At 47.8% G+C, this 13,671-nt stretch overlaps 1 protein-coding gene across 3 annotated transcripts in view; it reads left to right on the top strand.

Moving 5' to 3' along the window:
• Window positions 1-13,671, top strand: part of adarb2 (adenosine deaminase RNA specific B2 (inactive)) — a 112,919-nt gene that overhangs the window by 98,696 nt on the left and 552 nt on the right. For 2 of the 3 annotated variants that reach the window (XM_057012164.1, XM_057012165.1), the window contains 5 exons: window positions 957-1,108; window positions 2,813-2,981; window positions 6,486-6,667; window positions 10,224-10,405; window positions 11,541-13,671. The exon at window positions 11,541-13,671 is cut by the window's right edge and continues 552 nt beyond it. In XM_057012164.1, coding sequence (XP_056868144.1) covers window positions 957-1,108; window positions 2,813-2,981; window positions 6,486-6,667; window positions 10,224-10,405; window positions 11,541-11,717 — 862 coding nt within the window. In that variant the 3' untranslated portion in view covers window positions 11,718-13,671. The remainder of the gene's footprint in view (window positions 1-956; window positions 1,109-2,812; window positions 2,982-6,485; window positions 6,668-10,223; window positions 10,406-11,540) is intronic. The other variant, XR_008946729.1, reaches the window with a different exon arrangement.

Raw genomic sequence — 13,671 nt, forward strand, 5'->3', positions numbered from 1 at the left:
TTGAAGGTCATATTTGCATACGCCACGCTGACTTTCTGTCAGCACAATGTGGGAAAAGCAGGTACGGACTTTTTTCAGCAGAGTAAAATGGCTAATGGGGAAGATAACTCAGAATGAAATGACCAAACAAAATGCCACAACAGCCATATTTACACTCTGAAAGGACATTAGAGGCGCAGGGGAGTTATAGAAAGGTGCTTTGCTATGCATCATGATGCATGCTTAAAATATACCCCCCCCCCCCCCCCCCCCCCCCACACACACACACACACACACACACAGTTTAAAATGATTCTGAATAACATTTGTGACTGAACCTGGAAATACTGTCAGCATATTATTTTAAATTCAGTTAACACAAATCCAGTTAAGTGAGGGGAATTGCAGTTTATGTCGGTATGTTGGCATAAAACTACGGACTTCACAAGGCTGGGGAAGGCAAAAAAGGTTGTCAGATCAAACCCCCAGACTGGCAGGAGATTTAGGTCTAATTTCTACCCCCATCATCACCCCCTTGGCAGAGAAATTATATCACCTGTATAATTAAGGAATAATTAAGGAAATTCGATACAAAGGGCACATTTAGGTGTAAAATTATTCTGATATAATCAACTGGTGGATGCTTTATGTAGTTTCTCTCTACTTTGCGAACACTTCTCCTAAATTCCACAGCCTTTCTTTTAGCCTTGATCATGTGCCGTGTGTAGCCATAGGTCCAAGTTTGAATGCTGGCTGGATCCCCTGAGCCAGTCTGAATCATGTCCAGGAGTCTGTATGACAGCAGGAAATGGACTGTGGTATCACACACTCACTGTCCATCCTTCTCTGTCTCTGACTCGCTCCGGCACTGGAACCCAAATGTGAAAATCTATTTCTCCTGCTGAGATGAATGGTCTTGCCTCCCTCATCCGTCTCCCTCGTGCTTGTTGTTTCTCCCCCTTCCCCCCCCACTGAAGTAAAAGGCCCGAGGACTGGGAGGAGTCGATATTTGTTCGGCACAAGGAGCGCGGCTACAGGTTGAGGGACAACGTCCACTTCCACATGTACATCAGCACGTCACCGTGTGGGGACGGGAGGCTCAACTCGCCATATGAGATCACCAGTGACAGTAAGAAATCAACCTGCTCTTTTCCTTACCAACACAGAATCTAGCCTTTTTTTGTAATGTAATGTTCCTTCTCTGACCATTTAAGCGCACGTGAGCGTGCATGGCGGGGCGGGGGGGGGTGACGTCTATGAATGAAGATGAAGGCTGCAGTTTTCAAGTCAGCTGTCTGAATGTAATCTGCAGCCACAGCAGACAGTGGGCCCAGTAAGAGGATGATGCTGTCACAGGAAGTCTTTGAACCAAACGATTTTGGTTATTAAACCTTTAAAATGTTGCGCAGTGCATTCAGGGAGATTAGAAAAAAAAACCAAAAGTACCTTTTCCTGACGGTTATTAAACACCAGTGAGCTGGAAGACTGGGGGATGGTGGGGGGGGGGGGGGGGGGGGGGGGGGGGGGTCGGGTTAGACTTTCACATATGAGGAGAGAAATGAACGATTATAAGGAAAACACAGTGATTACATCCAATGTAGTTCCAGTTTACAACCTGGAAAAATGATTCGGCTTCTCTGAATTACCGCAAATCTACTCGTTATGTGGCTCAGTTGTGGGTCTGGCCTCCGCCTGCCCAGAATCCTCCTGAAATGGTCTTCTGGGGGATCTCCTCTTAGACCTGGATTAAGGCAGCGCGGTGGTTGTGGATGCGTCGCTAATGTCCCAGAGGTGCTCGATTGGATTTGGGTCTTGGAAATGGGCTGGAGGGTCGATAACGTCGAATGCCTTCAACTTTGTGGAACGATCCAGCAGCAGGAGGCCCAGCATTGTCCTGGACCTGGGCCCGCCTGGCGGTCTGAGGCATGCCCTGGTCGTTCTACTGGACTTTACTAAGCAGAATGTTCTCCACAACCTCTTCTGGGATTCTCAGGGAACATGTGTGAAGGGAACAGGAGTGGGCTGCTGGAGAACATGTTGTACAACTCTGGCAGTGCTCCTTGTACTCCCGTTTATACAAAGGAGCAGCATCACCTCCCGCTGACTCTTCTGCACTCTTGAGACACAGCAAACCGTCCAACCTTGGTGCAGGTGGACGTGGGAGGAGCTGCAGTACCGCAGTAACTTCTACGGGCTTCATCTTCTAACGCCGAGGGCTCTGGAAAATGCAAAACTAGCCGAGAATTCGTCAGAAAAGGAGATGAAAACCATTCAGATGAGCTGTTGTTGGAATTAAACAAGGCTAATTAATCACCTCTGTCCTCGCGTGAGAAGGGAACCGATTTATTCACGGGCGTTTGACCCTCTCTCATATGACAGGTGAGGATATGCAGACTTTCTGGATGGTACCGAAACTTCTCCCTCTAGATTAATGATGTATCAGACCAATCAAGCAAATTAACGAAATACAAAATAGAGGGAGCACCCAGGCAAGTTTGGCTCCAGTTGAGACCCATCAGCTGGGTGTGCTGGGCCTCTTTTGCTGTCTTGTTTTTGCAACAATTGTAATTTTGTGGTTAACATCCAGTTGAGTTCCGCCTCCCGTGATCACCGACAAAATCCCGAAGAAGTAGAGAACATCGCGTGAGTGTTCTGTAACTAGAAATTTAATTGTCAATTTTAACTGTTCGCTCCACCAAACCTTTTTGCTCCCTGATTGACTCTGAAGGAGCCCGTTGAGCCGACTTTGTTAGTGGTTAATTACATTGTGCACCAGGAGGCGACAGAAGGTGGCCTGACAGGGCTGTGATTGCACCTATTGTTGTGTTGGCAGTACACAGCAGCAGACACCTCATGAGAAAGCACCGCAGCCACCTACGGACCAAAATCGAGTCCGGCGAGGGGACCGTGCCAGTGCGGAGTCGGGGGCCTGTGCAGACGTGGGACGCCATCCTGCAAGGAGAGCATCTGATCACCATGTCCTGCACAGACAAGATCACCAGGTCAGTGGCACCGCGGCGACCTTCTGACTCGCTTTTGTCGTCAGGGTGGCAAATGAAAACCCATTGTTAATTTGTTGGCTTGTTTCACAAAAGCAAATCTAGATTTCCTTCTATTTCTCAGCGTGGGAGCGAAACCGTCATCACATCGTTCACCCGGGGGGTCTCTGGTCTGGTTAGAGGAAGAGAAAAGCAAAGGGATTGTTGGGGGGATTAACTTTATTATGGAATTAGACTAGTTATTAGAAACACTCATCTCTGTTTAAATAAAGGGTTCTTAAGTGCGATATATGTGCTCAGCAGAGGTTTGTCTGATATTTATCTTGGTGCGTTGTTGCGCACGGCTGTGGCCTTATATTGATGCCACATGCACTTCTAAAGTGTGTGTGGCGGTTATTGATTTTTCATATGTGATTTGAGCTGCTAATCCAGCTGTAATGAATTTGTGTTCCACCCACGTCATCGGTTTAATCTTCGTCGCTGAATCTTGTCTTGATGTTTGTGTCCAACCGAGTTCTGGTGCTTTACTGAGCACAGTGAGTTCAGTCCTTTTCACCCTTTCAGTAGTCCTTAGATTCCAGCCTATTCCTATTCCTATTCCACCCCGAACCCAGAACTATGAGGTAGTCCTGCTCCACCATGGGTGATAGAATTCTAGCATCTGAATGAGAAGTGTGTCAGTAGTAGCACATTTTCATATCTTGCCCAGACTTTTCCACTCTTCAGTCATGGGTTTGTAACCCTTTTTCATGGTCAACAAAAGCCCACTGGAGCCTGCGTATGTGCTTTAAAATGTTTTCTACGTGTGCAGGTCTCTGCAGGGATGCAGAACGCTCCTGGTTTGCGTCCACACCTCCATATTTAAACTGTAGGTGGAGCATCAACCTGTGAGAATGTTCATTCGCTGGATATTTAACAAGATGTTGAAAACAACGTCCTATCACAGATGATTAAAATGACGTTGGTGAACGCCTGATGCATCGATATCGCAGCCCAACTGTCCGTCCTACCGATGTCATCAGGTCGAGACGTCAGCATTTACTCCAGCAGCTTCACCGACGTTGTCCGGCTGTGATTAACCCATCCTCTCGGACCTAGATTCACTGGTTTGCTTGGTTAGAACCACCCAAAGGTGCGGATATTTAAAAAAGCTTTACAAAACACTGCTAACCTGTTGGATCGGTTTGTGACATGGTTTTACTAGGACCAAAATAGGAGCTAAAGCATAAATTCAGCTTAGTAAGTGTTGCACTGTGCCAAGTGAGCCATAAAAGCCTACAGCTGAGCCGTGATTCTGGCCCACACAGAGAAAGAAGGGAGAGACATCATGAGATGGAGAGAGAGAGAGAGAGAGAGAGCTGGAAACGTCTCCCGTGGAGCCTCTGTTAATTTGACCAATTTGATTCACTTGGCCCAGGCTGGAGATGGTGTGATTAAATCTACCCAGGTCACCAACGGAGGTGAAAGCAATTACTTTACAAACAAAAAAACGCAGTGACAGGGGGGAGGGGGGGAAAGGGACACCCCGCTAGCGCCCCTCCCATCCTTCTGTCCTTTCCCATCTCCCCCAGCCAGACGATGGGCCCCTCTCTTCTCTGCAGCCTGTTTTTTTTTTGGTCCTTTTTATTGCTATAAAGGAAGGGTCATTGTCGTTACAGTGAGTGGGTCAGCGAGGGCTAGTTTATCAAGGTCACACACACACACACACACACACACGGGTGCAGCCTTATAATGATCCCTGGATCCTCTCCTTGTCCCCTGTCACGCTCCCTCTGTAGCCAATCATTACCTTTTTATTTCATTTCCATCTGCTCCTTATTATGATTCAGCTTTGACCAGTGTGGATTTTAGGATCGCGGGTTCTATTTTAACTGTTTTTGGCAGCCCTGACGACGGCCATTTTTCCATTCCTCGGCCCTTTACTAATATTTAATTTAAAGTCGACAGCTGGATTTAATTGAGGGGCCTAAATGGCTTTCATAAACGATGATGTTCTTAATTCCACTGCAGTTTTATGCAGATGATCACATTACTTTAATGGTCGGCATTTAGCGGGGAAGGAAGAAGGGATAGACGTAGGAAGAGAGAGAGAATCATGTGCGGTCTCTCCCCTCTCCTCACTTTAGATTCATGCAGCTGAGCCAGATGGCTGTCTCTTCTTGCATGAGATTAGAAGATGTTTCTGATTCACGGTGTTGCTTTCTGGGTAAATTAATATTTCAGGCTAAACTATTTCTGTTTTGGTGGAGTGTCGACGTTGGGTGTGCAAGTGTGCGCTATATTTGCCTGAATCCTCCTCTGTGTGTTAGGGGGAAGGACAGAGCACGCTGACAGATTGCAGGTAAAATGTAGGCAGGCAAACCTGAGTGCATTTACTGATTCCAGGAAGCTGTTGATGTTAATTGACTGCTTGGGGTGTGAACAAAGCCATAATGAGTTATTATTAGGGCAGGCAAAGGGAAAAAACACATTATATGCAGTCACTGTAATTGCATCCATGATAAAGAAACATTGATTAAGAAAAAGAACAATGTTCTTAAAATTAGTAGCATAATGTGGAGCTGTTAATTGCATCTGGTGGAGGTTCATTAGTGACTAGTCTTGGTGTGCGCAGACGATGAGTGGCGCTCTCACCATTATGAATGGCAGGGGTGGTAATAAACATGCTAATTATCATTTTCCGTCCATAAATTAGCATCTGCTGGCTAAACAGAGGCAGTTTGGAGAGGAGGTGGCACCTGACCAGCTGGCTACTGCGTCAGCCGTTAGCGCTGGCAGGAGCTGCGCCGCCACTGATTTGGTGTCATCGCGGAACTCCAGGAACAAACGCGGAAGTGATTGCACGGGAATCCATGCTAGCTTTCCTGCTGCGCTGTGCAGTGCATTAACCTCAGTGGCACTCATGGATGCTGGCATGGTAATGTGCCGCTCCGTATAATGAATGCTGATGTACTGACCTCTGTGTGTGCACGGGCGCGCTCCTGTGCGTTTTTTCTGTGTGTGCGTGCATGTCGACTGTTATTCATCACGTCCCACATCAAGATAATGATCAAATTGTCTCTAGCTGTCATTGAAGCGCTCGCTCCCATCTCCCTCTCCTTTCATCCTGATTCTATCTCTCCTCACCTGTTCTCCGTAACTGCTGCTCTTCCTTTTCTTTTTTTCTGTTGTTTACGTGACCCTCGAGGGTCACCTATACTAAATAACGCTAGGACGGTGATATTTCATTTCATGTCGTGACACATCAAAAGTGTCAGAGTAGATCTGTCTCTCCGACACTGTGATCCAACTACTTTAAAATCTACTGGGGACAAACTGAATTGGCAGAAATTGAAAGTTAGCACCTCACATTGACCTCATACTTCAGAGGTGCTATATTAAATGTGTCCTGACCTCAGTGGCGCCGTGATAGCGATGCCTTTACTGATTTTGGATTGCATTTTGTCCCTCTGCTCTGCCTGCCAACATATCTTCCTCCCTCAAAGCCTGTCGCCATTTCCTCCTCAGATGGAACATCCTGGGCCTGCAGGGGGCGTTGCTGAGCCACTTTGTGGAGCCCGTGTACCTGCACAGCGTCACCATCGGCAGCCTTCGCCACACCGGCCATCTGGGTAGAGTTTTGAACCAGCGGCTGGAGCGCCTGGGACCACTGCCCACCACGCACAGACGCAACCAGCCCCTGCTCAGCGGTACGACCACCAAAGTACAAACACGCAGCAAAGAGCAGGGGTCCCACATCCGGGGTGGGGGTCCTATGTCCTCATGGGCCGCAGTTGAGCCGGATTTTCTGTCCTAACAGGTGGACTTTCACCTGGGATCCCACATTAGTCGGTGGAAGCATGTTCTTGCTGTTAGGACAGAAAACCCGGCTTAGCTAGGGCCCTTCAGGACTGGACCTGGGCAGAGTTTTGACTTTAAGGTGCGAATGATGCCATTTATGGAAAATGGACATTTCTGCTTCATTTTTGGTTGTGGAGAGAGGAGACGGGCGTGGTCGTCCTGTTAGCTGCATAAAAAATGGCTGATCCGATTTAGTTCCAGTTTTTAAAATAGTCAAACAGGATTTGTGTGTGTAGGTGTGCGTGTGTGTGTGTATCTGGGGTTGTGTCTGTGTGTGTGTGTGTGTGTGTGTGTGTGCCCTTGGGGTTAGATGTTTTCTAACCTGTCACAGTTCTGGGTTGAAGAACGCCATCGCTACATTCCTTCATGTCAGTGTGAATCCAGCACAACATGGAACACAGTCACAGGGTGGTTTTAAGAAACATGTCAGCTTGAGACTAGATAAATAGATAAATCACAATAAAAAAAACACACACACACACAATCGCCATGTGCTTCTCAGCAGTCACCGCCACACAAGCAACAGCTAAGGGGACGTCTGGTTCGTTTGCCTCTGGGGGCTCCGCTGAGACAGACCCGAGGCTCTTGTTTGTAGCCAAGATGAATGCTGGGAAAAGATCTGAATGACATCCAACTTGTCGAAACAGTGTCAGCCGTCACTTTAGATCTGGGCCAGCCGGGGTGGCTGAGAGACGGAGACATGCAGTGATGTAGGCCACATTTTATTGCTGTATCAGTGACGAGAACAAAGGCAGCCACAATCACAAGCCTGGCATGTTGTAATCCCAGAATCCTCCTACTTTTATCCTGTTTCAAGTTCCTGAAGGACACAGGAGCCTTTGGCTTTGCGGGCCCCTGCTTTGGGTAATTGGGCGCCTTGAGAATGGATGTTTTGAGAGGCCTGTCCTCATCAGGATGGATAATTGTCTGCATTTACTGCTGATTTCTGTGCTGCCTTTTTTGAATAAGTGGAGTTTTGCAAGCAGGAACCCACATCGTCCATTTTCCAGGCTGATATCCTCCCCTGGAAATCCTACTTTATTACAATCATCCTGCAGTAATGTGTGATTAATGACAGACTTTTCAAACACGCGTCAGCGCCCGACACTCAACTAACGGTGATTTTAGTTGATTATCACATTCATTGTGCTGAGTTATCTAACACAAAATCTCTGAGACGAGGTGCGTCACCGTGACAACACGTGCGGTTCATTATCTCATCAAAGGATGTGAGGAAATCAGATTCACCGGTTGGACCAGCATGCTCCAAGCAGCATTTTCTCCCCTTCTGACGTTGCGGAGACAACAGGATGGACCCTTTACTGTCTTTCTGGCTGCTCTTTACATTTTAGTCCCAGGCAAAAGGCCGGGGGAAAGGAAGCCATGGACAGATGGGGGGACGTGGCCCCGACACCCAAAATCAATGTAATCGCAGTTCTTATCAGACGGTCCGTCAGTTCGAGGGAAGAGAGGGAGACAGGAAGGCATTCACACATCTGTGCCCCCCACATCTTTTCATCTCCCCCTCCATCCTTTCTTTGGCGCTGATGAGCTGCCAGGCTATTGTGTCTCCAGGGTTGTTTAAAAGCAACCCCCCCTTGAGGAAATCCGGTGGGATTGCAGGGTCCAGCTCTTATCGCGCGTCGCCATAGCCGTCAGAGCAGAATCCCGAGGGCGAATTACATCGACGCGTCGATTCGTCCTTCACTCTCGTCCTTCTGCTCTGCTAAACACAACCTGTGGCTTCAGGATAAGAACATCCAGAAGGCGAGAAGATTAAATAACTATAAAGGGAGACGTGTCAAGGTTTTTCTTCTGTCATTAGTCGTCGCTTTCTGGACGGTGAACTTTATTCTCACACTGGATACAACGTGCCTCAAAGGTGAACTCCTCACGGTAGAAAAGAGTTTGTGTGTCATTTCAGAACTGCGTGGGATGAGAGTGTGTGTTTGTGTGTGCATGCGTGCGTGTGTGTGTTTGTGTGAATGATGTGTGTGTGTCCAGCTGACTGGTGATCCTGACCCCGGAGGGAGGGAGGGTCAGGAATTACTGGAGAAATAAATGTTATGGTCATTTAAGCATCCCATCAGAGGCGGAAGACATCCGTCCCTCCTCAACTGTCCCTTATTGTGCTTCGGATATGAAAAGCAGGTATGTGTGTTGTACAGATAGAAATCCCACAACCAACGACTCTAATTTACCCTTTTTGATCTGTGCCAAACGCTACCCAGAGGAGAAATTGATCAAGTCTTCAATGAGGGAAAAGTCAAATTGGCTATTACAGAAACAGAGGAGTCGAGTCCATTGAAGGGATGAAATGAGGCATGAATGAAACAGGAGAAAAGGAAAAGTAGACGGGATGGATTGGGGAGGCCTTTTGTTCAAAGATGTGCGTCTCCGCCGGAGAGAAGCGATGGGTAATAAGAGACTTGGAGGATTGTTACTGAGGCAGACAATTCATTCAGGCTGCAAGCAGCGGCGGAGGCTGAGCTTGTTGAATGGAAGAGTGAAGACGGGGAAATGAATGTGGCAGGGGGAGAGATGATCTGCAGGCGTGTATTGCACTATTGTACGTCACGTATTGTACTGTACTATAACAAGCTGTCTGACAGACGGCGAGATCAGAGAGGCAGCGTTGCTTCAGCCAGCACAAAGCCCGTCTGCTGCTCCCCTCAAAGGTAGCTTTCCCTTTAACCGTGCACGCCCCTCCAAATAACTCAGGCCACATAAACACCAGGTTGAATTCTACTGAACACAGATTTGCACGTTGCAATCACAAGCACGCAGATTTCCTTGAGTTGGCAGGATGATGACGCTGACACCAGAGGCTGTCGTGCCGCTCCGGCGCCTTTAAAAAGCAAGAAATCCATTTATTGTAGATACAGAATTGCACATATTCTAAATGATTTTGTAATCTGCCTTCGTTGTAGTCAAATATTGTTAGACGTGTAATTATTTCAAATTAATTATCCAAGATAATGGACATAAAAAAAGATGGAGCTTTGCTGTCTTGAGCTGGGGAGGGGGGTTAACTCCAAGGTTTTTACAGCCACCAGAGCTGCTAACTGACCACGACGTGTGAGGGAGGAATATGGAAGTGTTACAGTGACTTTCTTTCCTCCAGCCTCCAGAAGTGCCAGAGAGCCGCCAGTGAATGAATGAATGAATGAATGGATTTCCCCCAACTTTGACTTCATCTGACCGCTCTTGATATTGACGTGAAACTCCTGTGATCATCCATATGCCTCCCTCTTGGTTTCTTTGTAACCATCCAAACTTTATTGGCTCCTCTAGCTAATTACACTGGGACACGTCCATCCAGTTGATCCTTGGGAAAGGGGTTAATATTTCCAGCCAGATGGAGCCCTCCGCTGAGTCGCTCTCTCTGTGCTCTGCTATCTGCAGGGCTGAGCAGTGCCGACTATCAGCAGCACGGGAAGGCTTCATGCGTCAGCATCAACTGGACGCTGGGCGACACACAGGTGGAGGTAGTCAACACAGCTACCGGACGGAGACGAGAGACGGGGACACCGTCCAGGCTCTGTAAGCACGCGCTGTTCACCCGCTGGAGCAGACTGCACCGTAAGGTGAGAGGGATGGATGGATGGATGGATGGATGGATGGATGGATGGATGGATGGATGGATGGATGGATGGATAGATAGATAGATAGATAGATAGATAGATAGATAGATAGATAGATAGATAGATAGATAGATAGATAGATAGATAGATAGATAGATATAGATAGATAGATAGATAGATAGATAGAAGTTGTTTTCTTTGTCATGACATATCATCATATCTGCTGTATAATAAGGCTAATTTACATGTTAATTAAATTCCTCTGTCTTTGCAGCGTGTCTGTACTCACTGGATAAAATACTATGATTGTAATTAATGTCATCCTGAACAGCAGTTGTATATTTCTTTATTCATTTATTTAAAGATTCAGCTCTCTGCTTCAGCTGTCCTCCCTGTAGCGATGGTCTGTGACCAAACAACCACCACAACGTACCAATAAAAAAACAACTACGGAGGCCGATTTAGTCAAAAAGCTGCCTCCCTCATCAGAATGTGGAGGCTGGAGATGAACGCTCTGCAGAACATTTGTGAAATCTCTTTCCAGGCGTCATTTGCGTCTCAGAAAGTGGCAGCTCTGATCTTTAACGTCAGACCTGCCGCCCTTCCGTCTCCATCCCCAAACTTTATGTAACACACGCTGCCTGCTCTGCCAAATGGCAGCACTTTAATGACAATGAAGGCATAATTATTTAGAGTACTGGAGGAGGCCCCCGCCCTAAGTGCTCCCTGCACCGCAGTATTATCAGGGCCACGGATGAGCAATTGCACTAATCTCCAAAAGAAACTTTAACCCCCCCCCCGACACACACACACACACACACACACTTGTCTCTCAGTTGATCTTCATTGTCTTCCCCGTGACAATAGGAATGTGCAAAAAGCACAGAGAATGTTCAATTGCTTGTGAAATTTAAATGGGGAGATTACACAGCTGTTGAAGCCCCCAAAACACACACACACACACACACACACCACCCACACAGATTTGTGCTGGCTCATTCGTTTTGTTTGGTCACCCACCACCGACTCCCCTGTTCCCTCCCCATCACCAAACCTTTGGCTCTTTCCTGGTTTTTTCTTCCTCCACGTCTGACTTTTTTTCTCTCTCTCTCTCTTTTCCGTCTCGCCCCCTCCCCAGTTGGGGGCCCACGCCCCGAGCTCCTGCGACCACCAGCTCATGTACATCGAGGCCAAGATGGCGGCACGTCCCTACCAGACGGTGAAGCAGCAGTGGTTCAGATCCCTGCAGGAGACGGGCCTCGGCACCTGGGTCAAGAAGCCACCTGAGCAGGAACAGTTCCTGCTGTCTGTCTGAGGAACAGTCTAGTTTGGCCTCAGCACATCACTGCATTGAGGGGAAAGCAATCAGAATGTGATAGAAGCGGTGACTGTGGGTTTTAATTTGAAGGGCATCATGAAAGCGTCGTATTAATCAGCCCCTCACAAGTTCCCACCACCATAATTGCAAACAATTAACACAATTTTGTCCTTGTGATTCACAGAGGACCACAGGGCGTTGTCCAATCACCGAGCCTTTTTGCAAATTTGAGCAGTTCTCCTAAATTTGCACAGGTATCACCTGGTGGATCACCAGAGCCGTTCTATGCACCAGGTACAACGCTGTGGTGGAACATTAAAAAAAAAAAATCCAGACATTTTTTTAATGGAGCACAGCTGTAGCTCCACTTTTAGCAACTGCCGTAAAATCACCATGTTTTTGACACAGAAAATTCGTAAAACGCCACCAGATGTGTCACATCAAACGTTCCTGCAGATCTTGTGGAAGGTTGATGCTATTGTTGTCATGGAAACCCAAATGTCGTCAGAGTGACGTGTCCTCCTGGGGCACGTCCCCATCCAAACGCGTTCAGGGAAGGTCGACCGGACAGATTGACGGACACGACACAACAAACGGTTTCTCCTAAGAAAAGAGACTTTTTAAAACAGGCACACACCTAAAAAGGCGGCCCACCCCTCCGCCATCAGGGAAGGGTGGGGGTAACCTTGAGTCAGAATGAAAGGCAGGCGCTATCTTGTCATCAGCTATTTCTGGGCCCCAAGGCTCCTGCTGAGGAGCCAAGCCACAGGAGATGAAGAGACAGACAGACAGAGGCAGCCGGAGAGAGAGAGACGGGTCCACGTCCAATTATCAGCCCTGTCAGGGTGATGGGAGAGGAAGAGGAAGAGGAAGGGGAGAGGAAGAGAGAACCTTTGCTCCTCCTCAACTGTCCCTCATTTCCGAATCACCCTCTGACTTCCTATTTTCCTTGTCATACCTCTGTGTCCTCCTCCTGTTTTCCTCTCACTTCTCTTTTGTCAGTTCCCCCCGCCTTTCAAGCCAAAGCGGAGGTTAACGCAACATGGCGACAGGTTCACACGCCCCCTCTTCACCCCTCCCAGGAGCAGAAAACAGGGCACGTCAGCTGGACGATGGAGGAGGGACACGTCCCCCTTTTTCCCCCTTTCACGCTAATGTTTGTTTTGCCAGGTTAGCCTATGAAATTGAAGTTTGTCTCAGTGCAGAACGAGTGGAGGCTCGTTAGCGAGGCCTCCTTGACCTGATCGACCTGTGCGCTCTGTCTGCGGTCGCGACCACACTGAGTAGTCAATATCCAGAGTTTTACACGCTTAAACACACGCAACCTTAAGGGACGAGTGGCGGAAATGGAGACAGCTGTGACCTCACCCAGTACGGATGTAGCTCCCGTTTTCATGCCGGGTGTTTCATGTCAACGTCCATTATGGTCATTGTCTGTGTTGATGTATCTGTCCTGTGTTTTCTTCGGTCCGGTCGAGTCGATCCATACAAACCAGCAGCACCACCATGACCAGCGTGGCTAGGAAGGCAGTAAAATTTAAGCAGCAAGAGTGACACCTAGCGGCCTGTTTCTGTCATTGACTGAAGCAGAGAAGAAGTTGTGAAGACATTCTGGACCAGACCCACATGAGCAGCATCTGGGCCAGTTCTGGTTCAGTCTAGGCTGTTGCTTGTGTTGCTAAGAGATGAGTCTGTGTGTGTGTGTGTGTGTGTGTGTGTGTGTGTGTGTGTGTGTGTGTGTGTGTGTGAAAAATATGTCCAAATGAAACTGTTGCAGACAAAATGTACGATAAAGTTGATGGAGCCAAAAAATGAAAAGGAAAATTCAACATGGTGAGGCGTCCACTCACACATTTACTGATGCTCTTCCTCTTCGGAATCTGGAGCGGGACTAGAACAGATCTCAAGGTTTTGTAGGCATTAGTCCTTTTATATTAGTCCCTTTTCTCCC

Source organism: Takifugu flavidus, chromosome 17 (assembly GCF_003711565.1).
Source record: "Takifugu flavidus isolate HTHZ2018 chromosome 17, ASM371156v2, whole genome shotgun sequence".
In the NCBI taxonomy this organism is placed as follows: Eukaryota; Metazoa; Chordata; class Actinopteri; order Tetraodontiformes; family Tetraodontidae; genus Takifugu; species Takifugu flavidus.